A 25,763-nucleotide genomic window follows, 5' to 3' on the forward strand; every position below is an offset into this window, starting at 1 on the left:
GCTAATTAGGTGCAAATTTCGTAGTTTTTCGTAGTATGTATTAATATGGGAATATCAGTTATGTGTGTGTGGCTAAATAAGAGTGGAAATCTTTCTTTATTAACGTGACGTCAAAAAACAAACGATTGCGTCATTCAAACTGTCTTTACATGGTATTTCAACAGTTAACTCAGTCAATTGTTTGTTTTCACTTGTTTAAATAATTTTATTGTGCTACCATTATTCAAGATCTTTATAAATCATTTGTCCAATATGAGTGTGATTATGTCGAACAAAACTGGGTCTATCACCAAATTTTTCACCACAAATAACACATGAAAATGTTTCTTTCACTTTTTCTCTTGCATAATGATAACGTTTATGATTCAATAACGTACTATTTTGTGTAAAAGCTCTACCACAAATTTCACAAGAAAATGGTTTTTCTCCTGTATGGATACGTTTATGCTCAATAACACTTCTTTTTGCTGTAAATTTTTTGTCACAAAGATCACACGAATACGGTTTGTCATCGGTATGAACACGTTTATGAAGCTCCACATTTTTCTTATATTTAAATTTTTTCCCACAAATGTCACATGGGTAAATTTTTCCTTTGTTATGCATCAGATTATGGCTGTCTAAACAATTTTGGGTAGTAAACGAACTGTGGCAAATATCACAGGAGAAAAGTGTTCCATCTGTATGAATTCGTTGATGGCTTAAAAAAACGAATCGATATTGAAATTTTTCACCACAAATTTCACACGCATATGGTTTTTCGATTTCTTCTATATTCTCCATTTGTTTCTCATTCAAGTTTTTCGAAGATTTTCCAGTATGAGAACGTTTGTGCACAATTAAATTCTTTTTAAATCGAAATTTTTCCTCACAAACATCACATGAAAAACGTTTTTCACTGTGAATTTTCTGATGTCTATACAGAAGACTTTTACTTGTAAAGATTTTTCCACAAACACAACATTTTATATTATGAATTCTTTTATGACTAATCAAATTTTTTTGATCCGTAAATAATTTACGACAAATATTACATGCAAATGGTGTTTTTATATTCGCATTTCCACCTGAATAATGATTACGTAATCGTTTATGATTTAATAAAGTACTACGTTGTGTAAATGATCGATTACAAATTTCACAAGAAAATGGTTTTTCACCTGTATGAATTCGTTTATGTTCTGCTAAACTACTTTTCACAGTGAATTTTTTCTCACAAACATCACATTGAAAACGTTTTTCTACGGAACCACCATCGATTGAATCATTTGTACGTGAAAATTGTTTTTCTAGAGAAGTACCGTCTGTTGAATCACGTGAAAATTGTTTTTCTTTACTTGAATCATGAGTACGTTTATGTCGAATTAAAGTACCGTATTGGGTAAAAGCTTTATAACAAATTTCACAGGAAAATGGTTTTTCACCCGTATGAATTCGTTTATGTTCAATTAAACTACGATTTACGGTAAATTTTTTATCACAAACATCACATGAAAACGGTTTTTCTATCGTAACACTTTCTTCTAAATCATGAATAATTGTAGGTTCTTCTGAATCGTGTATATTTGAAGGTTCTCCCGAATCATTTGTAGATTTATTTTGAGTAAAATTTTCACTTAAAAAATGTTTTTCTAAAATACTTTGAACACTAAATGGAGAAATATATGAAAAAGTAGCTTCACCAGTATGGCTTCGCTTATGGCTAAGAAAAACAAAACGATATTCAAATTTTTCACCACACACATCACATGTATAAGGTTTTAAACTGCTTTGTTGAGAAAATTTATCATTATGCGTTCGTTTGTAATGTTCGATTAACACATTTTTTCGTGAAAATTTCAACTGACATATATCACATGAAAATGGTTTTTCACCGGTATGAGTTAGTTGATGTCTATCTAAAACGAATTTTCGTGCAAATTCTTTACCACAAGTATAACATGGAAATCTTTTTTCGGGGTTATGGACCTGTTTAGCACCGGAAAAACTTGTGTCGCCATGATGAGTTTGTTTATGATGCACTAAACCACTTTGTTGAATAAATTTTTCATCACAAATATCACAAGAATACGGTTTTTCTCCAGTATGAATACGTTTATGTACAACTAAATTCTTTTTGTACATAAATGTTTTTCCACAAAGATCACAGGAAAATCGTCTTTCACCGGTATGAGTTAATTGATGCCGTACTAAAACGAATTTTTTTGCAAATGCTTTGCCACAAATTTCACATGGAAAAGTTCCAATATGCGTCTGTTTATGCGCATCCAAAATGTTTTGATCAGTAAATATTTTATGACAAATATTACATGAAAACGGTTTTTCTAAGTGAACGGTTTCTCTTGAATAATGATTAAATGCTCGTCGATGATTAATTAAAGTGCCATTTTGTCTGAAAGCTTTACCACAAATTTCACATGAATAGGGTTTCTCTCCTGTATGGATTCGCTTATGATCAATCAAACTGCCTTTTACGGTAAATTTTTTTTCGCAAACATCACACGAATAGGGTTTTTCTGAAGTATGGATGATTTTGTGAGCAAGTAGACTTGTACGTTTAGTATATGTTTTATCACAAAGATCGCATGCCATCGAATTTTGCCCGGTTTCACAAGCAGAATGTTCTTTGAATGTTTCATCAAGATTTTCATTTTTAATCTTTAATTCTGTATATAAATTTTGTTCGTTTTTAACGTTTACATTTGGGCCTTGCAGAGTATCATGAGTATCATGTGCCATTGAAACATTGTCGTCCATTTTATCTTTCATTAATATTTCGGGAAGTAATTGTTCAATTTTCATATGTTCCGCAATAAATTGCGGAGTTTTAACGTCGTAAAATGAATCTGTATTCATTTTTTTTAATTTAAGTTCACAATTTTTCACTAATTAATCAAGAAACTATAAATTATCACGAATGTTTTGTTTGACAGTTATACATAGCTTGTTTAATATCATGTATATATGATATCTATGTAGTACCACAAACCTGAATAAAATATAGACCAATATAGACTCGTGAGCAAGAATGAACAATAGACGTACGTTAAGTATAGACCATGGAGGCTATAAAAAAGGAAAACGATTGCTATAGAAAATATTGTCCCCGAAATATGGACAAATAAGTGAGGCGCTGCGACCGCTAAGTTATCTCATTAAAAGTGGGCTGTTGTGCGCTAATTTCCAATGGTCTATCAACGTTTAATATACGTGTAAATAATATCATTCAATTTTTACATTATGCAACTAACTTCATCTACTTGTACTCATAAACAGCTAACTTCGCAGATACTACTTACCGACTGTTGGCTGAAATACGAACTATAAATTATACAAATTTTCAGGGACAGTCGGGGGTAATGCTTTAGCACGTAGCGATCGTTCTCCTTCTTTATAACCTCCATATTGGTACAGACGAACATTCGTACAGGCAATGCATGATACTTGTAACTATCTAAATTCACGTGAAATGTGAAGTATATATGAAGCAATTGAAAACAAACAATTGACTGAGTTAAATGTTGAAATACCATGGATAGACAGTGTTGATTATTCTATCACATTACACATACATACATGTCACACACACATAACTGATAATAACCCGATATAATACATATTATACAATTTACGCTTAATTTGGGCCCTCACAAGTAAACAGTGATGTTTACAAGAAAATGTTTCAAACAAATATTGGTTATTTTTTTATAAGGAATATTTTTTACACTTAAACTTTTGTTCTATCTCTAACGGTTTACATTGTAAACTTTACAAGACCCAATTGACCTATGTTGCTCATTTACCCAATTGACCCATGTTCCTCATTTTTAACGTCCTGAGTATGCTGTAAAAATTTCATCAGTTTTTCATATCTTTTTTCGTTTTTGAGTTATCGTGTTGACAGACAGATGAACAGACAACCAAAAATGGACTAATTAGATGATTCTATGAACACCTATAGCAAAATTTTGGGCATAGCATCAATATTTTTAAGCGTTGCAAACTTGGGACTAAACTTAATATACTATGTATATTTCATAAACATGTTATAAAAACAGAAATATGCTATTTGGACTTATATAATCACAGATCAATAAAATTTAAAACTGTTTATCTATATGTGCAATTTTGCCTATAGATGTTCAGTCTCATCCAGTGACAGTATAATCAACACTTTCTATACATGGTATTTCAACAATTACCTCTAAATTGTTTGTTTTCATTTGTGTTAAGTTCATAAAAACATGCTCATATATGTTGACTATGTGTGAAAATAGTAATGTTTCTGTACATAATACTTAGACGTAGTGTATATACATATATTCAATAACACACACACAACTGCATATTTACAATTTTTTTTTTCTTCAAAAAATCGATTTAAAAAAATAATTTTGTTTAATTAAGGTTGTAGAGCGCCAAGTTTTCGATCAGAGTGCAATCTAGATAAAAAGCAGTGTCAAATTTGAGCGTCAAGCGTCAGGTGATTTTTCGATCTATGTTATTCCCTAACCTACTTGGATCAACAACAACACATAGTTATATAAACAAAATATGTTTTTTATAATAATGTTTTATAAATAATGATTAAATAATATCTAACAAGCGCAACTGTCTGTTTGAAGTATTATAAAAGTGCTTCATATTATTGATTGTTAATGATACCAGCGTCAATTAATTGAAGCTAAAATATTTTCAGCTTTATCGCTCCTTTTTATCTAGACGATACTCTGATCGAAATTATACCATGTGATCAAATTTGACGCTAGAAGCTAGCGTCAAGCGTTACCATGAAATCGCACCTTTATTCAAACTTCAATGTATTATTAATCATCTATTCAATTGTGAGTCAAATATTTAAGAACAAAAACCCCTTCCAATAAAGTACTTATTAAATAAATATACATAAATTTTTTTAAATAGAATTTGTAAGTCACTTACTAACACTAAAGTGCCTAAATCTGTAAATTACATTACAGTGGGTGAGTTTGGCAGAAAAAAGCGCTTGAGAGCGCTTACTAGCGCTGAAAAACAAACTGTACAGTTTTCGGCTATCTCTTCTTCATCATTCACAACATTATTTAATATATTATTCATTATTGGTAATTTTTTAATATGAATAATTTACAAACATATATTTAAATTAGGTTAGGTTCCCCGGTTAAAGCTAACTTAATTTCCTAGAGGAATATTACTATTTGACAGCGCTTACCGCTTAACAATCGCCATTTTGCTTACAAGCGCTTCCTAGCGCTTTTTTCTGCTAAACGCACCCAGTAATTACAAATGACAGTCTACATGTGCAAGCAGCATAGGGCATATCTGGTCTATACTTGATATAGGTCTATGCAAGTAATGAACTGTCAGTTAGACACAAGGTACATTTATAAAAAAAATTGTAAACTAAAAGTGAAAAAAAATGTCTACAGATTTGTTTAATGACTTTCAAAATTCGCTATTAATTCCGGAAGAACATATAAAAATTGAAGAATTACTTCCTGAATTATTAATCAATAAAAAAGTATTAGATGACACAGTTTTAACGCAACATGATCCTCTCGAAATCGAAAATGGAAACATTGAACAACTTTTACAAACAGAATTGATAATTAAAACTGAAGATATTGAGGAGACATTCGAAGAAAATTCTACTAGTGAAATCGAGCAAAACTCATTTTCGTGTAATCTCTGTGGTAAAACATATTTCAAGCGTAGCAGTTTACAAACGCATATCGGAACTCATACAAAATCATTTTCATGTGAAATTTGTCATAAAAAATTTGGACGATTATACGTTTTAGACAGACATAAACTCATTCATACCGGGGTTAAACCATTTTCATGTGACATTTGTGACAAGAAATTTATACAGAAAAATCACTTCTTTAAACATAAACAAACTCATATTAGTGACAAAGTTTTTACGTGTGAAATTTGTAATAAAAAATTTACTCAAGCCAATACTTTATCGAAACATAAACAAATTCACAAAAAAGAAATAGAAAAATGGATTTTAAGTGATATTTTTCAAGGCGAAATATCTGATATTTCTCAGATTCATACTGGAGGAAGACGTTTTTCCTGTGATGTATGTGGTAAAAAATTTACGAGAAAATTCGTTTTACTTAGGCATCAATTAACTCATACCGGTGAAAAACCATTTTCGTGCGATATTTGTGATAAGAAATTTATACAGAAAAATCATTTTATTAAACATAAACAAACTCATACTAGTGAAAAACTTTTTTCGTATGAAAGTGATAACAAATTTACGCAACATAGTACTTTATCGAAACATAAACAGATACATACAGAAGAAAAAGAAAAATGGTTTTCAAGTGATATTTCTCAGATTCATACGGGAGGAAGACGATTTTCCTGTGATATGTGTGGTAAAAAGTTTACAAGAAAATTCGTTTTACTTAGACATCAACTATTACATACCGGTGAAAAACCATTTTCCTGTGATATTTGTGATAAGAAATTTATACAGAAAAATCAATTAATTAAACATACACAAACGCATACTAGTGACAAAGTTTTGTCGTGTGAAATTTGTGATAAAAAATTTAACAGACTAAATAATTTACTTAAACATAAACGAATTCATGCAAAAAAATCTGGAAAATTGTATGCATGTATTGTTTGTGATCAAAAATTTGAAAATCGTTACGATTATCTTAACCATAAACGAATTCATACAGGCGAAACAAGTTCTTCAACTAATAATGGAGAGAAAAATTTTTCATGTAATATTTGTGGTAAAAAATTTTCACGTAAATTCGTATTTTTTCGACATCAATTAGTTCATATACGAGAAAAACGATTTTCATGCGATGTTTGTGATAAAAAATTCAATTTTAAATATAAATTAATCATACATAAACGCTCTCATACTGGAGAAAAACCTTATTCGTGTGATATTTGTGATAAAAAATTTTCTGTAAACAGTAGTATGATTGAACACAAACGAATCCATACACGAGAAAAACCATTTTCTTGTAAAATTTGTGGTAAAACATTTGCTCAAAATGGTACCTTACTTAATCATAAACGTTTTCATTATTCAAAGGAAAATGTTTTCGAAAAAAAATCAATAAAAAATAACTTAAATAAACGAAATCATAATGAGGAAAGACTTTTTTCATGTGATATTTGTGGTAAAAATTTTACAAGAAAATTCGTCTTACAAAGGCATCAATTAATACATACCGGTGAAAAACCATTTTCGTGTGATATTTGTGATAAAAAATTTATTCAGAAAAATCATTTTATTGAACATAAACAAACTCATATTGGTGAAAAACGGTTTTCATGTGAAATTTGTGATAAAAAATTTACTCACCAAAAGAATTTAATGATACATAAGCAAATTCATCTTGAGGAAAAATCTGGAAAATTGTATTCATGTGACGTTTGTGATGAAAAATTTGAATTTCGGTTTGTATTTCTTAGTCATATGCGAACTCATAGTGACGAAAAAACTTGTGTTACACAGATGAAGAATGGAGAAAAAAATGGTAAAAAATTTTCCCACAAATTTATTTTTCGTCGACATCAATTAAATCATAACAACGAAAAACGTTTTTCATGTGATATCTGTGCTAAAAAATTTAATTTTAAATATAAATTAATCATACATAAACGCTCTCATAGTGGAAAAAAACCATTTTCGTGTGATATTTGTGATAAAAAATTTACCGTGAAAACTAGTTTGATCGAACATACACGTGTTCATACAGGAGAAAAACCATTTTCTTGTGAAATTTGTTATAAAACTTTTGCTCAAAATGGTACTTTACTAAATCATAAACGATTTCATTGTTCAAGAAAAAAACGAATTAGTAATAAAGAAAGACGTTTTTCATGTGATTTTTGTGATAAAAAATTTTCATGAAAATTCGTTTTGGATAGACATCAATTAACTCATACCGGTGAAAAACCATTTTCATGTGTTATTTGTGATAAAAAATTTATACAGAAAAGTCATTTAATCAAACATACACGAAATCATTATGGAGAAAAACCTTATTCTTGTGAAATATGTGATAGAAAATTTTCTCAACAAAGTAGTTTATCGAAACATAAACAAATTCATACAGAAGAAAAATCGTATACATGTGACGTTTGTGGTATAAATTTTGCGTATCGTTTCGTTTTTCTTAGTCACAAAAAAATTCACAAGGAGGAAAAACCATTTTCAAGTGATATTTGTGACAAAAAACAAAAAAAATTTAGACTTTGTGAAAAATGAATGTATTTGTGATTCAAAAGATACGTAGAAAATCCTTTTTCATGTGATGTTTGTGAAAGAAAATTTACCATAAAAAGTAGTTTAATTAGACATAAGCGAATTCAGACGAGATAAAAACCTTTTTCGTGTGCAATTTTTTATTCCCCATGGAAACTGATTCTAGCGCTTTCTAGTGGTAGAAAATAGAAGCTGTCTATGGCAAGTCAAATTTATGCATATCTATGATTGAATTGTTTATTTATATTTTGATAATGAGTGAAATAAAAATAAATAAATTTATTTCTGTTGAAATTTGACGTGTCATAGACAGCTTCTATTTTCTACCACCAGACAGCGCTAGAATCAGTTCCCATGGCGAATAGAGCTTTTACCCAAAGGAGTACTTTAATCAACCATAAATGGATTCACAATTCAAGTAAAGAAAAACGTTCTTCGTGTTCGTTTGAGATGAAAAATTTACCATGAAAATTTTTTTTAACTAAACATAGGATAAATATAATGGTTGAATTTCTAAAATTGTTAATACGTTGTAAAAATAAAGGATTATTTATTTTCATGATTTATTTATAGTTTTTTAATTTAGGTTTGATTTGTAATTTGTTATTTTTAACGTCAAAAAATACTCGAATAGGCTTGCGCACAATTATCACATTCATTAGCCAAGCACTAGTCAACTGATGGAAGTTGATTGGCTAGCGCCACTACTACAATTTAACAGATACTGTGAACAGTATAAATTGTAGACAAAAGAAAGTATCATTGTACAGTCCGCCACCAAATTAGCAAAGAGTAACATTCATAATAAGAGTAATCACTAGCTAATTCTTACTGATGATTACTACTTGGTAATCGAAAATACGTATTTTAAAAATACAAAAAACTGATCTAGGAAATTGGGGCAAAAATCGAAATTTATTTAAATATAACGGTGTATCTACTTCAAATTCTGTTAGCGTGAGACTCACGCTAAATACACGATAGTGTCCGAATAACCTCACCCTAACTTTTATCCAAAAATAAAATTGTATAATTGAGCAAACTTACTGAGTTGTCTCGATATACAAGGCCCACTCTTTGAGACGTACAATAACGATAAACTCTGATGTTGGATGACGTCGAAATAAACTCTGGTGTTGATTCAATATTGAAAAAACTTAAATAGATACTAACGAGAAATACAACATCTCGTACAACCGTTATTTTTAATTTAAATAATAATGAGCGTGGTAAGCCAAAACGACACACACCTTTAGCGGAGACGCTTTATTTAGATTGATAGCACGTCATATGACTGACTGACGTCGTTCTTAAAAAAATTCATTGTATTGGGTAACAGCGAAGAATATGTATATTAATTTAATTATGTAGAATAAATATTTTTGAGTTGACTTATCTTATTTTTACTTACCTAAATTATTTAATCCCTTGGTCTAAGAACAATTGACGACTTGAAATATGTTTAATTTATTCATTTTGAGGATGTTGTTTTCAGAAATACAAATCACGAGCTGAATGTAATCTTGCATCAAGATACTTCAAAATATTATGATTTGACGGAAAGGCTGGCTAAGTTATCGAATACATACAAAGTATTGCAATAGTATTTAAATTAATCTACTAACTATAAAATTATTAAAAAAAAAGGTCGACATCATGAAGGTTATAAAGAAGGAGAAAGATCGCTATGTACTAAAGCAATAGCGCACCTGTCCCTGAAAATTTGTAGAATTTATAGTTAATTTTTAAGCCACCAGCCGCGCTGTCATCAAGAAGTAGTATCTGCGAAGTGGATGAAGTTAGTTGCATAATGTACAAATTGATATATCATTTCAAATTAGCGAACAACAGCCCGCCTTCATTGATACTTCTTAGCGGTCGCAGCGCCTCACTTATTTTATCCATATTTCGGGGACAATATTTTCTATAGCGATCGTTCTCCTTCTTATAAGCTTCATGGTCGACACTATCCATTCACCCGGAACTTATTGTCGAGCGTGCGTGAAGTTCAAAAATATTTATTTGAATACATTTAATCATATACACTTAAGGGGTAACGATCTTTCTAATTCATATGGGCGCGGCCATGTTTTTTTCCTATTGCTGACATCTGGCATCGAGAAGAAAACATATATATAAAGCTACCTACATTTTGACATTATGGAAACGAACCTTTTTGAAAGTATTTTGTGAAAAATACAAAATTTGTATCTTGTCTGATTTAAAATCATAACTTAAATTAAAATGTAAGTCGACATCCTCGTAATAATATTGTACTCTTACATATAAATTTAAATAAATAAATAATAAATTTCTACATAAATTAAAAAATTTGTAAATAATTCTATTTTATAAAAAAATAACCCTATAAAAACCAAGTTTTTAATATAAAGCTACCTACATTAGGGAAAATAAATCAGGTTACTGTTTTCACGTATGAAATTTTATATGATCAATTGAAAATTACAGATCTGACCCAATTTGAGAAAAAATTGACTCAAATTATAACTTACATATCCTATAAAAATGTAAGTCGGTATCCGATCAATATTTTTTATAAAAAATTTATTTGTAACTAAGGTCTGGCCTAGTTAAATATAGAATTAAAATTAATTTTAAGCAAACTTAACTTACATAAAAATAAACTCGTTAAAATTTACGAGTACATATATACAATTATTAATATAAAATATAATTATAACCCATGATAAATATAATTATAATCTATTTTATTTCGGAAATTGACTGTTTACCATATATGTGGAGTATTACATATATGCTGTTTAACTAATGTAAATTTTTTTACTCAGATGTTGATTGCCATGCCTATAACCATGACTATAGCCCCTTAACAAACGTTAATGTACTAAATCATTGACAACCATTGATTAGCATTAAAATTTTTCAAAATACTCTAAATTACTATTAAATAAGAGTCGACAACTTTTACTTGCCCGAAACTCGTTGACGCCTTCGTTTTAATTACCAAGACGCCTATAAAAATTTTTCCAAAATCCAATAAAATTGGTTCGTTTTTTTATACAGACCAGGCAAAAGCTAGACTTTTGCGATCAATTACTGTCTAAACTATTCGGTTTATAAACAAATGTTTCAAACAAAAAATGTTTGCCTATTTATAAAGAACAACTTTCTAATTTAAAACGTTCATATAATTTTGATCAGTTATTAATCAGAGTGAGGTTTTAATTGAACCTGAAAACTTAGATCAAATTCAATGCCAGTATGTGTCCCTTTGAAGCTAATATTTTTCGTTTGAAGCATTTCCGTCGATTATACATTTATCGAGTTTCAAGTATATTGTCAAGTTAAAAAAGACGCTCTTTATATCGTATGAGTGTGAAGGACGGCAAATATTTTTTTTTACCCGTAGCGGCTAAATAACTAGATCGGGCCCTGTCTGCCTGAGTGGCGATCTTTTTTTGTAAATAAAAAAATCAATTAACTTAGCAATTTTATTTATTTTAACAAAAATTCATTTAAAAATTTTAACAAAAAGAAATGCTTTGATGAGATATTTTTATTGTTAGTTAGTTTAACACATCATCATTATTTAGATAAATAGAAAAATTGGATAATTAACAGGAGGAAAATTTATTATTAATTGGTAATATGTTTGGCTGTATCAATTGCAGTTTGGATAACAGTCTCGTCAAAATCGGACGATCCAACATCAATGCTAGATCTATGGAAAATAGATTTCTGATGGGAATCTGGAAAATAAAAGAATGAATCGAATTAAATTTTAAGGGATAGATAGATAATGGACCGCACCAGTTTTTATATCTAAATTGAATTTTACTCAAAATTTTTGAAACTATAAGCTCTAGGAATAGTTCTTGATAAATTCTCCACAAGCACAAGATCCTAAAAAAATAACTCATTGAAAAGTTACAAGGGGTTCCAAAATTCAGAGGGCGCAATTTTAATTTTTGGTTGGTAAGAGAGGATTAGTGTTAAGTTGAATCCATGTTTGTGGAGTCACAACTCTTGTCCCGTGATCGTCATATGGTAAAAACGGGGTGCGAATGGTTTTTTTTGCTATGCCGGGCAAACAATTCGTGGCCCAGCAAATTTGTTATAGTAAATTAAATTCTCTACAACTTTAGTTTTGTAACTTTTAGTCGTAAAACCAAAAATAAGATAGCTATTAAGGATGTACGAGCGCCAGGGCAATTTGGGATAAAAGGCTTGATTTTTTTTATGAAGTTGAACTAAGTCTAAATCAATTTTAGATGGAGATTGTCTCATTATTTAAATAAATAAATGACTTTAAAAGTAAGTATATTTAAAATTGATCTTATGAGAAAACGGTAGATGGGTGATATGTTTTCATAGATTTCTACAAAACTAGTCGGTGGAAATTAAAAAAACTATTTAAATTAAAGTTAAAACCTTAATAAATTATTAATTTAGGATGTATGAGCACGGTAGTGGGAACACAAATGTTAAAAAACTATTTTTATTTTTTAATTTGGAAGTGAATTATGTTATAACTTGACAATAAAATTATTCGATTTCTGGAGTAATTTTTAAAATATCGCAAATTGAAAATTTTATTTAATAGGGTATTCTACTATTTTTTAAAAAGTACTTCAAAATGTTAATTTTGCTAATAAAGTCACAAAAAATTTATTTCTGAAAAATACACACGCTTTCTTGCCAAAAACTTAAATTAAATTTTAAACCTATTTTAAACTGTCAAAAACGCGGGCTTCCAATTTGATGACGTAATATCGGTATCATTGCACGAAATAACACAAATAAGTTTGACAGATATATTCATAGACATCTGATGATAAGAAATATAAATACTTATTATCTATGGCTATATTATACCCAGCTGTCTTCATAGAACTAACTGATAGTCTATGGTTCATATTATACGAAATAATACAGATAAATTTGACAGATATATTTATAGACAACTGATTATAATAAATATAAATACTTATTATCTATGGATATATTATACCCAGCTATCTATACTGAACTAATTGATAGCCTATGGCTCATACCGATATGACATCACAGCAGGGCTTGCCCGCGTTTTAGATCACGTGATATACAGTTTAAAAATTACGATTTTTAATTTTAATTTTTTAAAAGAAAAATGTACTTTTATGACTCGAAATCAGAATATTTCAGTATATTTTTACATAAATTGTCACTTTTTCAAATTTCCTAATTTATTTTTGACTAACGATAATATCCTATTATTTAGCTTTCAATATTTCGAAAACCAAGGCAGATATGGAAAAATTTTATTCCTATTTTTTGTCTAGATTCATGAAGTTATAACAAAATTCCTCATGTTGAAAATAAGGTAAAAAGAATTTCAACCCTAAATCTAAAATTGCCTCTGTATCCGTATTACCTTAAATAGAACAGTATACAGCAGACCCGCGGTAATCCGACCCCAGTCTAATCCGGCAACCCTTGTAATCCGACATAACTATAACGGTAATAACAATGCAGATTTATTATAAATACACTAATTCTTCGTGGCTGAAATTAGACAATGATTGAAATCTTATCATTTTGATGTGTAATTTGTCGGATTACCAGGTATTCTTTATCAAAAATTTTCTGATTACAGAGGGTTTGTGGCAGTACTCTATTATCCAACAAATTCGATAATTCGAAACCACCTTGCAATATTTTTGTCGGATTACCGCGGATCCACTGTAGTTAACAATTAACTATATTTCACTGCAAGCTTGTACTCTTGCTCTTACTGTGTGTCCAAAATCCACAATTTTTGCAAAATTGTATTGAGACAAACACCTTAAGAATGATCAGTTTTAAAAATTTTGAGTAAAACGAAATTTACATATAAAAACTATTAAGCGAAGTCAACCAGGGACATGCGTCCGTGCAAACCTCGCAAAAAAAATGGAAAGGTAGATTTCGATTACAAAAATCAGTATGCGTTTTGCTCTTGGAAAAAAATACAAAATTTCAACTCTTTTTGCAAATTTTTAAACGAATGACAACAAAAATCGATAAAGTAATACATTCAAGGCAAAGGATATTGTTATAGGAATTTACTAAAAAGTTTTTAGTTTTCGAGTTACACGCAATTAAAACGTCAATATTTAATTAAAAAAATGCATGCTTTTGAATGATTTTTCACGAAAACATCATATTTTATTGAAAAAACTGTTGTTTAACTACACTTTTTTCGATGAAAAATCAGTTTTCAAGGTTGAATTTTTTGTATTTTTGATTTCTAATTTTATTAAATTTATACAGGGTATTAGAAATGCACCGAAAAAGCAAAATAACTCGAAAAATAAAAAGTTTAGAAAAAAATTACCAAAAAACTAAATCTTATTTTTACGAAATATTTTTCGTTTAAGGATGTACGAACGCCAAGGCAATTTTGGATAAAAGGCTTGATTTTTTTTTATATGAAGTTGGGCTAACTGTAAATCAATTCTGAATATTTTAGGTGGGGGTCGCTGATGACCTCAAAAGCAGGCATATCTAACATTGAGCTTATATGGGGAACGATAGATGGAAAATATGTTTTCATAGATTTCTCTAAAACTAGTCGGTGGAAATTGAAAAAAATCTGTTTAAATTAAAGTTAAAACCTTAAAAAATTAATGAAAACAAAAAAACTCGTTGTGTCCGACTAATTAAGCATGTATGAGCACGGTAGTGGGGACACAAATTTAAAAAAATATATTTTTTCAAATTTGATGGTGAATTATGTTATAACTGGACAATATAAGATAAAAAGTAAGAATGAAATTTTTCGATATTTGGAGTAGTTTTCAAAATATCGAAAATTGAAAATTTTGTTTAATTATTTAGCTTTCGATATTTCGAAAACCAAGGTAGATTTCGAAAAATTGTATTATTATTTTTCGTCTAAATTCGTGAAGTTATAACAAAATTCATTATCAAAGCTGAAAATTAGGTACACATAATTCCAACCCAGAGTCTAAAATTTCTTAGGCGCTCGTACTACCTTAAATGATCATTTTTCGATTTCTTTAGCTGTTTCGGTATTTTTCCAACACCCCGTATACCAATAACCAAATTAGCATGGATTTCACAGATTGATATTTACGTTCCATGTTTTTTTTTTTACTAGGTAATATCTCTGGTTAATTCGCCTAGGAGAGGTCCTTTCTAGGATCAACAAAATAAAGTATTTTCTTTAAAAATTAACAACTAATCTTTTTATTTAATTACATTTTGTTTTAACATAAATGCAAAAAAAAATATATTTATTAACAACTAAAAAAAATTATACAAAACGAGAATTGTATCCAAAAATGGGGGTGTTGGCTAAACATACCTAATTTACATAAAAAAGAATAACAACCAACACTAGGGTGATGTTAGCTGCATCCCCCCATTGAGATTAAAAACAATTCAAAATATTTTGGATACAAGTTTCGTTTTCGCTTTGCGTTTTTATCTGTGTGTGTTTTAGACTGCGAAATATTAGAAAATTTGTTGGATTTTATTTTAAATATTTGTAGGCTCAATTCTTACTTTTCAATTTCTCTGAAAGATCATCGAATGCTGGATCTTGAATATTTAACATTAAGGCATTTCCATTTAGGTATACACGATTTTTCGAAGTTGCAATCTAAAAATTTAAATATTTAATTTAATATAATCCAGTAAATAAGATCTAAAAAAATTTTCGATTCTCGACACAAAACAAAGTGGCACACGAACCAATTTGCATGAAATTTCCTGACTTTTCTAAGTTTTCCAGTTGATAATTATAAAATTCCCTGCCAAGTTATTATTTCAAGATTTCTTTGAAAGAAGATGAAACGAAAATTTTCCAAAATAACGAACAACGAAGATTATAAAATTTTTTTTAGAATTTTCTTACGAAAATAATAAAATTCCCCGGGTTTTCCCTTTTTCACGGAATTTCCTGACATTGCCAGGTTTTCCCTTTTTCACGGAATTTCCTGACATTGCCAGGTTTTCCACTAATGTGGTCACCATGATAATTTTGATTAGAATTATGGAAATTGTCAAAAAATGATTGACTTAAAGAACCAATATTATTCAGCAGAACCTAAAAAGTCACGGTGAAATCTGAGTTGCTTGTAGAAGACGTTCTTGAGCAAGAGGAAGAGGGGGAGAGAATAAATGACAATATCCGTTTCATAATATCAAAAAAAAATGTTTCTTTTCCCCCATTTAAAATTTTTGGAAAATAATTTTGTATTGTTTCTTACATAAGTTTACGCGATATTTTGGAAAGCGTTTTTACTAACTCAGCACTCGCGTTATGAGCATTGTTCTCACGCTCGATTTAACACGTATATAATTTTATTTTTCAAATGGTATATGTTGGTTGAAACTTTTTTTATCTTCTAATAATTTTATCTTTTTTCGAATTACGAGTTTTGAACCTATCTACAGTTTTAAAAAATACCTTCAAAAAATTGTGAGAACTTCTCTCACCACGAGATTAAATGTGTAAGCAAAAAAATATTAACTTCGGAATTTTCCGAATCTGTTCGTATACTTTCATCGTAATAATTGTAATAGAAATATGGTGAAATTAGTTCATTAGCATTGCATTAAAAATTAATTATGTAGAGGTTATGGTTTATAAAGTTAAAGAATATTTAACGCGAAATATTGAAAGCATGTGCAGAACGTGTGAGTAAATCTCTCATATCGCGACGAAAAATTACTTAACAGTTGACATGAGTGCTGGTGGGCATATTATCCTCCCATACTGTAAACGAAAATGGTTTGTGCGACGCTACTTTGGAGTAATTAAAGAAAGTTTTGTTAATTATTTGGTTATTAGAGTAATATTTTCTCAGAATATGACTGAAATCGCTCTTCAAATTGAATCTTAAAATTAGCTTGAGTACTGAATTTTATCGAAATTGAATAAAGCCATTTTTGGTGATTCTTTGTAAAGGGCCCCGTCAAAATCTGATTAACTCTCAATAGGTATGATAATCCAAATGTAAATCTTCCTGAGTTGTGAGCGTCAATGGAACTTCAATAATCACTAAACGTATTTGTGTTTGTGTAAAAAAAAAAGTGTTACTGATGGAGTGTGAGCGTAAGTGATTTTATCCGACTGAGCAACGCAAAGGAGTGGTAATGTATTTATCAGTCTGTCTATTCCTATGTGGCACACTAGAGGCCAAACGCGTCGATCGATTTTGATGATTCTGACGTCAATCGATTTGTGTTGACCTTGCGTGTGCTACTGAAGAAATGGCAGTAATGAAAATCAATATGGCGACCATCAGGCGCCATATTGTGAAAAATAATGCGTGTTCCTATGTGGCACACTAGAGGTCAAACGTGTGGGCCGATTTTGATGATGATGACGTCTATCGATTTGTGTTGACCTTGCGTGTGCTACTGAAGATATGGCAATAATTAAAATTCAATTCAAAAAGTCGGCGAACTATGTCGAGTGGGGAACCATTGAATAGGTATTAAATAGACAAATCGATAAACGTTATAATTATATCCTTCCACATTCCACAGATTCAAACAAGGCAAAAGAAATTATTACAAACAGATTTTCACAAATTTTCAAGTCTGCCTAGATCAGTAAGCAATGCAAGTTTGCTTCCTCATCACATAGACATATTTCATAACTCACTGTCACAAATTAAAAGTTACCTAAATAGCATTTAATCTTTTTAATGAAGTTTATTCTTGTTTTTAATTCAAGTTTTAGAAAGAAAAAAAATAAATTGTTAATATTGTTGTTATTTTTTTATTGTTGTTGTTATTGTTATTGTTACTATTATATTTATTTTATTTCTTTTTTTCAAAATTTTAATAACTTCATTTGTGCTATTACCATCATTTGTGTTATTTACCTTCATTTGTGTTATTTTATTATTCTACGCTGTTAAAGCCATCATATTGTTTATAATTTTAGTAACTATTGTATATTTAAATTTGTAACTGGGTATTACCCATAAATAAATAAATCATCAAAATCGGTTCACAAAAGTCGACTAACTATGGGAAGTGGGGTTTCGTTGAATTGGTATTTGAAAATCCTTACTAAAAATCCAAAAACCCGACTGAGTTAAATATAAACTGAAAATAAAAAAACAAGTCCAGCAGTTTATACAGCGACTTTAACAGTTGGGACCCATTATTGTGTAGATTCAAGTCGGTGTATATTTTGAAGGGTTCCGACTATTAAAGCCGCTATGTAAACTGCTGGACTTGTTTTTTCTTTTCAGTTTATATTTAACTCAGTCGGGTTTTTTGATTTTTTAAATAATTTTTTTTATTCCTTTTACACAGTGATTAATGAATCATATCCTTTTACACAGTGATTATTGAAATTCTAACGTCCATAATTTCGCCATGCTAAGAATGAGACCAGCAGCGGCATTAGCCAACGCGAGGCCATGGGCTGTTTTCTCTTTTTGCGAGGCCTTTTTAGACGTAAAATTTAACCTTACGAGCTTTTGGTTTTGCAAATATGTCGAAATCAGTAGTACGCGAAATATACTTGAGCCATAGTTGATCTTAAATAGTTTTTGATCAATTTAAATTTTGAGACTGATCTTTCAGGACTCAATTTTTGAAAACTCTATATCATTTAAATTACTCATATCTTTTGTGTGAAGAGGTCTTTCTTAGCACGAGGCCCTGGCCGGTGATCCAGGTTTGCTGCAACTAAAACGCTGTTGATATGTGCCACCATTGAGGTGGCACATATCAACATCTTGTTAGATAATTAGGCCGCATTCATACACAATCAAGGATAGTCCATGAATGCTTCGAGTAGCTGAATCTCCTGGCATCGAACAACACAGTTATTTGAGTACCGGGCCAGTCTAGTGTTAAAGGGAATGGAGCAGCAGACTCGTTGGCACGAGAAGTGTTGTCTCAAACACCCCTTTCATCTGAGCCTATCATTCCCACAGCAATATGCTCCGTAATTTGCCGAATTAAGGGATGACTACGACAAGTACATCTTAATTACAGGCCAAACTTTGTATAACCACAGCTGGGCCATTTGGCTGTGCTCGCCTTAAAGTAACTAGAGCACAGTTGAGAAGGATGTTGGGACTCAGTCCCAAGGGACAGGATACTGTCGCTTGAACTACCACCTTCAAAATATGGGAATATATGATAATCCCACTTTTAGGAAATGTATGAAGGACGACAAAACCTAAATAAATGTTATTTGCATCTGCAAATTTCTGGGAGTCAGATTCAGAATGTTCGGGTCCGAAAAATTGAATCCATCAATCTTGGAAGAGATCCCGACGGAGAAGCTGTGAGCTTTTTCATAATATGAGCAAATTTGACACCGGCGAATTCTCGAGAAAGACTATTTATCTACCCTACATATTCACTGAGCGGGGAGGGATGATGCAAACTCTAATAAAATATAATTCATTTCCTGAGATCTAAAGCTATAGAAATTCAAGTTTTCTTCATAATTTCCCTTTCTTTGTGTCGAGTTTTTATTATTATATATTTTTTAGTAGTAAAAATAGTTATCGTTACCGTTCTAGCAATGCTTTGGGCAGCACGTATTTTACGTAATTTTAAATAACCAGGATTCCTAGAACATGCAAGACCTAAGTAAACATATCATTAAGGAAACCTATTAAAAAAATTTGAAAAAGTTACGATATCGCTAAATATATTAAAAAGGATATCATTTTAGCGGCTTCAGCTTCACCCTCAGCTTGTACAATTTTCTGTTGTCTTTCTTGTCTTGCACGCTCAACAACAAAGGCAGCACGTTGAGCTTCTTGTTGGGCAACTTGTTTTGCTTCTACAGCAGCCGTATATTCTTTTCCTATAAAATAAAAACGATAATTTGAAATTTTTATGTATACTTTTTATTATTAGAACGTTTTATTTTTGGTATTTGTAGTCAAATTTTCCCCGAATTATGAAGACTTATGTATCAAAGGTCAACAGAGAGAAATTAGTGTGCTTTTAATGTTCGTTTTATAGTCCCTAGAATTCAATTTTTCGAGTTTTGAACGGATAATATACAGGGTGATCCAAGTTAAAACAGCAGGACTATAACAAATGGTAGATAACGTTAAAATAATGATGAGTTTTCCTACACATATAGCCCGGAAAAGTCTCCTTTTCTAGAACCAAGGTGTCACAATTTTAGAAAAATGGCTTTTTTTGGTATTTCCAAAGCAGCTGTTTAGAAAAATTGGAAATTTGACATACGATATGAAGTAAGAATTCTTCTTACAAAAACCAGCGCTGAACACTTGGACATACCATATGATCGAGGAAATAAAACCGAAAAAACAGTCTGATCCAGGAAATGGCTTCGCGCTAGTAGATGTTTATGGGAGTCGGTGGCAAATGTTTCTGTCTGAGTGTTCTTAGCAAAATCATATTCTTGTGAACAATTTTTTCGATTTACGCCTAAAGTGGGACAGAAGTATCCTATTTTCGAACACATTTTTTTATTTCACATTAAAAAAAAAAAAAAAAAAAAAACTATTAAATTTTATATTTTGGACCATTTTAAACACTTTGATTTGAAAAAAATTTGATTTAAAAATCATATGATATTAGGTAAAACAAAAACAAACCAAACAAGACTTAATTATTGAAATACGCACTAGTTACTTAAGCTACCTGCAAATTCTCAACTCCCTATCTTTTATAGTTCTGGAGAAAATGACATCAAAATTTTTGTCCTAATTTACGCCCCCAAAGGTAAACAGTGATGCTTACGAAAAAATTACGGACCCAAGACCTTAACCTATGTTGCTAATTTACGAAACTTATATTACCTTGATATATATTACATATATACGGGGGTATAAAAACGTCAAAGAATTTAGATAAAAAATTTCAGGGATAAAAAAAAATCCAATAGTTTTTTTTAACTGTTAAATAAAGCATGTGGTGTCCGGAAATAGAATACTTCTGTCTGATGGATATGTTAAGTACACTCAGACAAACATTTTCCACCGGTTTCCATAAAAATGGAAACCGGTGCGAAGTTGATTTCTGGCTCAAATGTCTTATTTCCTCGATTAATAACCTTGTTTCGAAAAAATCTCTTACGCCACTAGAGAGACGTAATAAATTTTTTCGAAACAGGATTATGACATGCGAAAGCCTCTACCGCTGGTTTTCGTAATTTATCAACATAAGCTTTAAATCATGAAGGATCGTTAGGTCATACTGTGTGCCAAGATTTTAATTTTTCTAAGAATCCGATTTGGTAATACATACTTCCAAAAAGTCATTATTTCCAAAATTGTATCTAAAACCCTCTGTATTTAGAAAAGAAGGCTTTAGCAGCGATAAATGTATTTTTAAATTATCAAAATGAATATATCTATTTATTTCCCGCTAGATTTTGAAACCAGTTATCTTTCATGAAATCATCGGTACGTAGAAATATAGATTACTAAAACGAACAATATTAAAAAAGCGGGGGTATATTTCAGTAATTTGGAGGCAACTTACAAAGGAAAAACAGCATTTTTCGACGTTTTAAAATTTTCCACAGCTCTACGTATTCTACAGCCCCTACAAATTCAGCTATAGGATTGAAAATTTGAATGATTTGAGTTAGTATCAACGAAGAGTTGACTTCCCAACACAGATGCCCCAAATTTTATGTCGAAACAGTAAAGGGAGGAGGGGTCACATACATTTAACTAACAATATAGTCCTGTAAATGCATTCATTTAGGAAACGCATTTCCACTGACTACTCAAATATCCATGCATACTTTAAGCTTGGTGCATTCTTTGACTTTTTCTTTTGAGGCGAGTACTTCAAATACAAAATCTGAATCTTGACGAGGCAATCGAACTGACTGATACTGCGAAGTAGCTTTTGATTAAAAGGAGTGGAAACGCTGGAAAAGAGTTCAGAAAAATTTTCAAAACCATTAACGAAATCTACGATGAATACAACATGGAATTGCGGAAGCCAAGGCTAACGTCAAAACAGACTCAATGCTCGAATATACAGGGCTCATTTAGTTTTAGATTTCCGAATCACAATCTACATATCGTACATCAATTTATTTCTATAACATTTACAGGGTCAATTTTTGAATCATCGCAATATTTTATCAAATTTTGCTTGTATCGTTCTCAACAAAATGAAGTTAGATGAAGTCTCATGCTCAACTTTTTTAACTGGACTAATCAATTTTGCATTATGATTGCCGTGATATCTGAGTCGATGAAGTTCAACTTAAGCGAAAGCCCGTACAAGATGTCAAAAATTTACTCGTATATTTGCAATGAAGATGCGTTTCCAATTGTATATCAAATGCTTTACGTTTTGGCAGTTTGGCCGATGATAACAGCGACGATGAATGCTCCTTTTTAACTTTGCATCGTCTCATAACATTCCTTAGATCGCAAAGTCTGAAGATCAGCTAAACGGCTTGACCTCACTTAATATACATCGAAATGTAGAGGTCGATGTGTACAGAGTTTTGTTAAGTTTTTTTTTTTTTGTATTTCGCAGAATTAAATTATTGAAAAATAGCGACTGAATGTCAAATTTTAGCCAAAAAAAAAAATTATTGACTTGATGATCTAACATGATGAAAAAAAGTTTGACCTCCCCCTTGAATGAATCCTGCGCACGAGCCTGTGTCGAAATATGGTTTTTTTCGCGGCAACAGAATAATATTATAGAGGTTCCATTTTTGCATATTTTGAGTAACTTCAATAAAGAAAAGCAGAAAAAATAAGAATAAGTGAAATTTACAAAATTTAAAAAACTGCAGAAAAATTTTTCGGTGCGGAACCCTAAACTAGCACTTGAAACGTAGCTAAGAACATTCTCCATTAAATTACCTTTCAAACGAAACAAAAAAAATCAAAATCGATTCATCCGTTTAGGCTCTACGATGCCACAGACAGACAAACTTTTATATCTTTTTTTTAGTTCGAGAGTTAAAAATGATTCAAATGGGAGGCATAAATTCAGGATTCTGGTGCATGTAGTAAATAGCAAAAAGTAGGTAACTTTCTTTCGCTGGAATTCTATAAGTACAGAACTTTTCATTTTCGCTACGTCAATCGTGTGGAATACCAATTAAGCCAGTAGTGCAGTATTGTTGAATTTAGTCCCCGAATTCGTGATCGGCGAAACAAAAAAATCCCTTGGGAGAAAGTCTTGCAGTAAAATGTTAAAATTTCAATTTAATCCCAAAAAGTGAGTTTTTTGTTCAAAAATGGCAAATCCCGTACTAAAGTGTGATTTGTGAAAAAACCCCGGATTCATGACTAGCGAACAAACAAAAAAAACCTCGTAGAAATTTTCACAGTAAAATATTTTATATAAAAAGGTGAGTTTTTTGGCAAAAAATGATTCTTGATCAATGACCAAAAAAACTCTCTGGAACTAATTTCGGAAGAAAATATTTATTTTATAGACAATTTTTTGTTGGGGTGGTTTGGGGGTCCTGAAATTCCGCCAATTTTCAAATGAATGGGGAGGTGTTGATAAATGTTCTTTTTAATTTCTTAAAATAGCGACACTAAAAAGTATCGCCACCTAGGAAAGGATCAATTGATTATGTTTACTTACCAAAAGATAATTCTGTAATTGACACATCATCCAAAATTATATTGAAATCCTTGGCTCTTTCTACCAAAGATCTTCGGACTAACAATGAAACCTAAAAAAAAAAGAATAAAAACAAAGTTAGCTCGATGATTTTTTTTTTTTGAAAATTTTATTTGAAATTTACCTGGGCACGTTGAGTAATTAATTGAGATGCGTTAAATTTAGCAACGACGGATTTTAGTACTTCATTACAAATTGAAGGCAATACTTTTTCATCGTAATCCAAGCCTAATTGTCGGTACATCACAGGTAATGTAGAGGCATCTGGTCGAGACAATACACGTAAGGAAATATTAACCATTTGTAAATCTTTGGAACCGGTTGGTGAAGAAATTTTTCTTGGGCGTGATCTGGAAAATGATTGATAATTATTAAATTTCTTTATTAAAATCCTGATTACGGGAAAAATTTCTTGACTATTTTCTAAAATCTTGTAATACATACTTAAAAAAATATGAAAAAATTACAAAAAAAAAAAAAATAGTTTGACCGATATGTGACACCGTAGCTCTTAAGGTAGTACGAGCACCAATGCAATTTTAGATTTACGGCTGTAATTATTTGTACCTTATTTTCAACTTTGATGATGAATTTCGTTATAACTTCATGAATGTAGACGTAAACTAAGAAAAAATTTTCGATATCTTCTTTGATTTTCGAAATATTTAAAGGTAAATAATTAAACAAAATTTTCAATTTTTTTCTATTATCTAACTTAACGTCCCCAAAACCGTAAATGAGTCCTAATTGACGTATCCAGCTATTGGCCCAAATTCATAAATACTACAACTACAATATTTAGGTATAAGAACATATTTAACCAGCTAAGTACGTAGATAGTCCAGGTCCAAGTCTAGCCCCCCTCGATACGCCCACTTGAGTCCTATTCTTTCAATTTCAACAACAAAAATTTCGGTCCAAATCATAATGGGACAGATCTAATTAGTGTTTTAAATTGATTTCACAATAAAACATAATTTTAACTCAAAATTTCATTTTATTTAGGGTGTGTGTGTGTGTGTACAATTGCACATACAGCACCCTATACTCGAATCTATCCCTGATCCGATTGATTATTTTCTAAATTTATCTTTGGAAAAATCAATTAAGTCCCGTTTATTATAATTACTTCAATAATTTGATACACATCGTACTCAAAATTTAAAATGAAATACTTTAAACGAAAATTAGAATTAGACACAACCTTGATAATATCTGACTCCCTGACATACCTTATCCCAAGTAGCATTACAACAACTTGACAAAAACCTTACCGAATGTCATAGATGATTGGGTATTGAAACCAGGGGATGCGGAAATGTAATCCTTCAGCATAAATTTCTTTTTGGATTCCACCAAGTCGAGAGAAAATAATTGCTCGATGACCACCCTCAACTGAAACAACACAATGTGAGGTTAGATATAAAACTACTTTCTTCTTTAAAAAATTCATAAAATATTCCATGCAAATAAAAAAATTAATTTACCGGTGTATAAAGATTGAGAGATTCCATAAACTCCAGCACCAACGGCAGCCAATATTTTCAAACCCGTTGTCATGCCGGGTGGTCCCCCACGCGAAAATTTTCCAGCTAAATCATTTAATTTACTTTGTGCCATTTTATTGTATATATTTAGCAATGGATTAATTAAAGTGTTATGTTATTAATTCTATTTTACAAAAACTAAAAACTAAACACGACTTTATTTAACCCAAAGATATTTTAACTGGTCAAAATGGATTACTATTTTTGTTTCATAAATAAGTGCTCAAGACTTGCATGGCTAACTAGATTTTACTATCTCTTACAGTGTTTCAAAACTTTTTTTTTATGAACATAATACTATTAATACTTCTATTTAAATAGGCTTATTTTATTGATATGATCAAAATTGGTTCAATTTCTTC

General features: G+C 30.5%; 3 protein-coding genes across 3 annotated transcripts; 1 reads left to right on the forward strand and 2 right to left on the reverse strand.

Annotated features, from left to right (window-relative positions):
• Positions 1-219: 219 nt before the first annotated feature.
• LOC123302975 (zinc finger and SCAN domain-containing protein 2-like) lies at positions 220-2,856 on the reverse strand. Its single transcript, XM_044886069.1, has 5 exons — positions 2,701-2,856; positions 2,094-2,253; positions 1,458-1,898; positions 1,161-1,388; positions 220-467 (listed from the first exon to the last, which is right to left on the reverse strand). Exons 1-5 carry the CDS (start codon positions 2,854-2,856, stop codon positions 220-222), a joined length of 1,233 nt encoding a protein of 410 aa, XP_044742004.1.
• A 2,563-nt stretch (positions 2,857-5,419) lies between these two features.
• LOC123302976 (zinc finger protein 184-like) lies at positions 5,420-8,040 on the forward strand. The gene is made up of 2 exons (XM_044886070.1): positions 5,420-6,392; positions 7,982-8,040. The coding sequence occupies exons 1-2, from the start codon at positions 5,420-5,422 to the stop codon at positions 8,038-8,040; spliced, it is 1,032 nt and encodes a 343-aa protein (XP_044742005.1).
• Positions 8,041-11,826: 3,786 nt separating this feature from the next.
• LOC123302373 (prohibitin-2) lies at positions 11,827-25,628 on the reverse strand. The gene is made up of 8 exons (XM_044885284.1): positions 25,342-25,628; positions 25,129-25,249; positions 23,979-24,204; positions 23,816-23,906; positions 19,927-20,069; positions 19,772-19,849; positions 15,782-15,878; positions 11,827-11,982 (listed from the first exon to the last, which is right to left on the reverse strand). Exons 1-8 carry the CDS (start codon positions 25,472-25,474, stop codon positions 11,870-11,872), a joined length of 1,002 nt encoding a protein of 333 aa, XP_044741219.1. The 5' UTR covers positions 25,475-25,628; the 3' UTR covers positions 11,827-11,869.
• Positions 25,629-25,763: the final 135 nt, after the last annotated feature.

Source organism: Chrysoperla carnea, chromosome X (assembly GCF_905475395.1).
Source record: "Chrysoperla carnea chromosome X, inChrCarn1.1, whole genome shotgun sequence".
NCBI lineage: Eukaryota > Metazoa > Arthropoda > Insecta > Neuroptera > Chrysopidae > Chrysoperla > Chrysoperla carnea.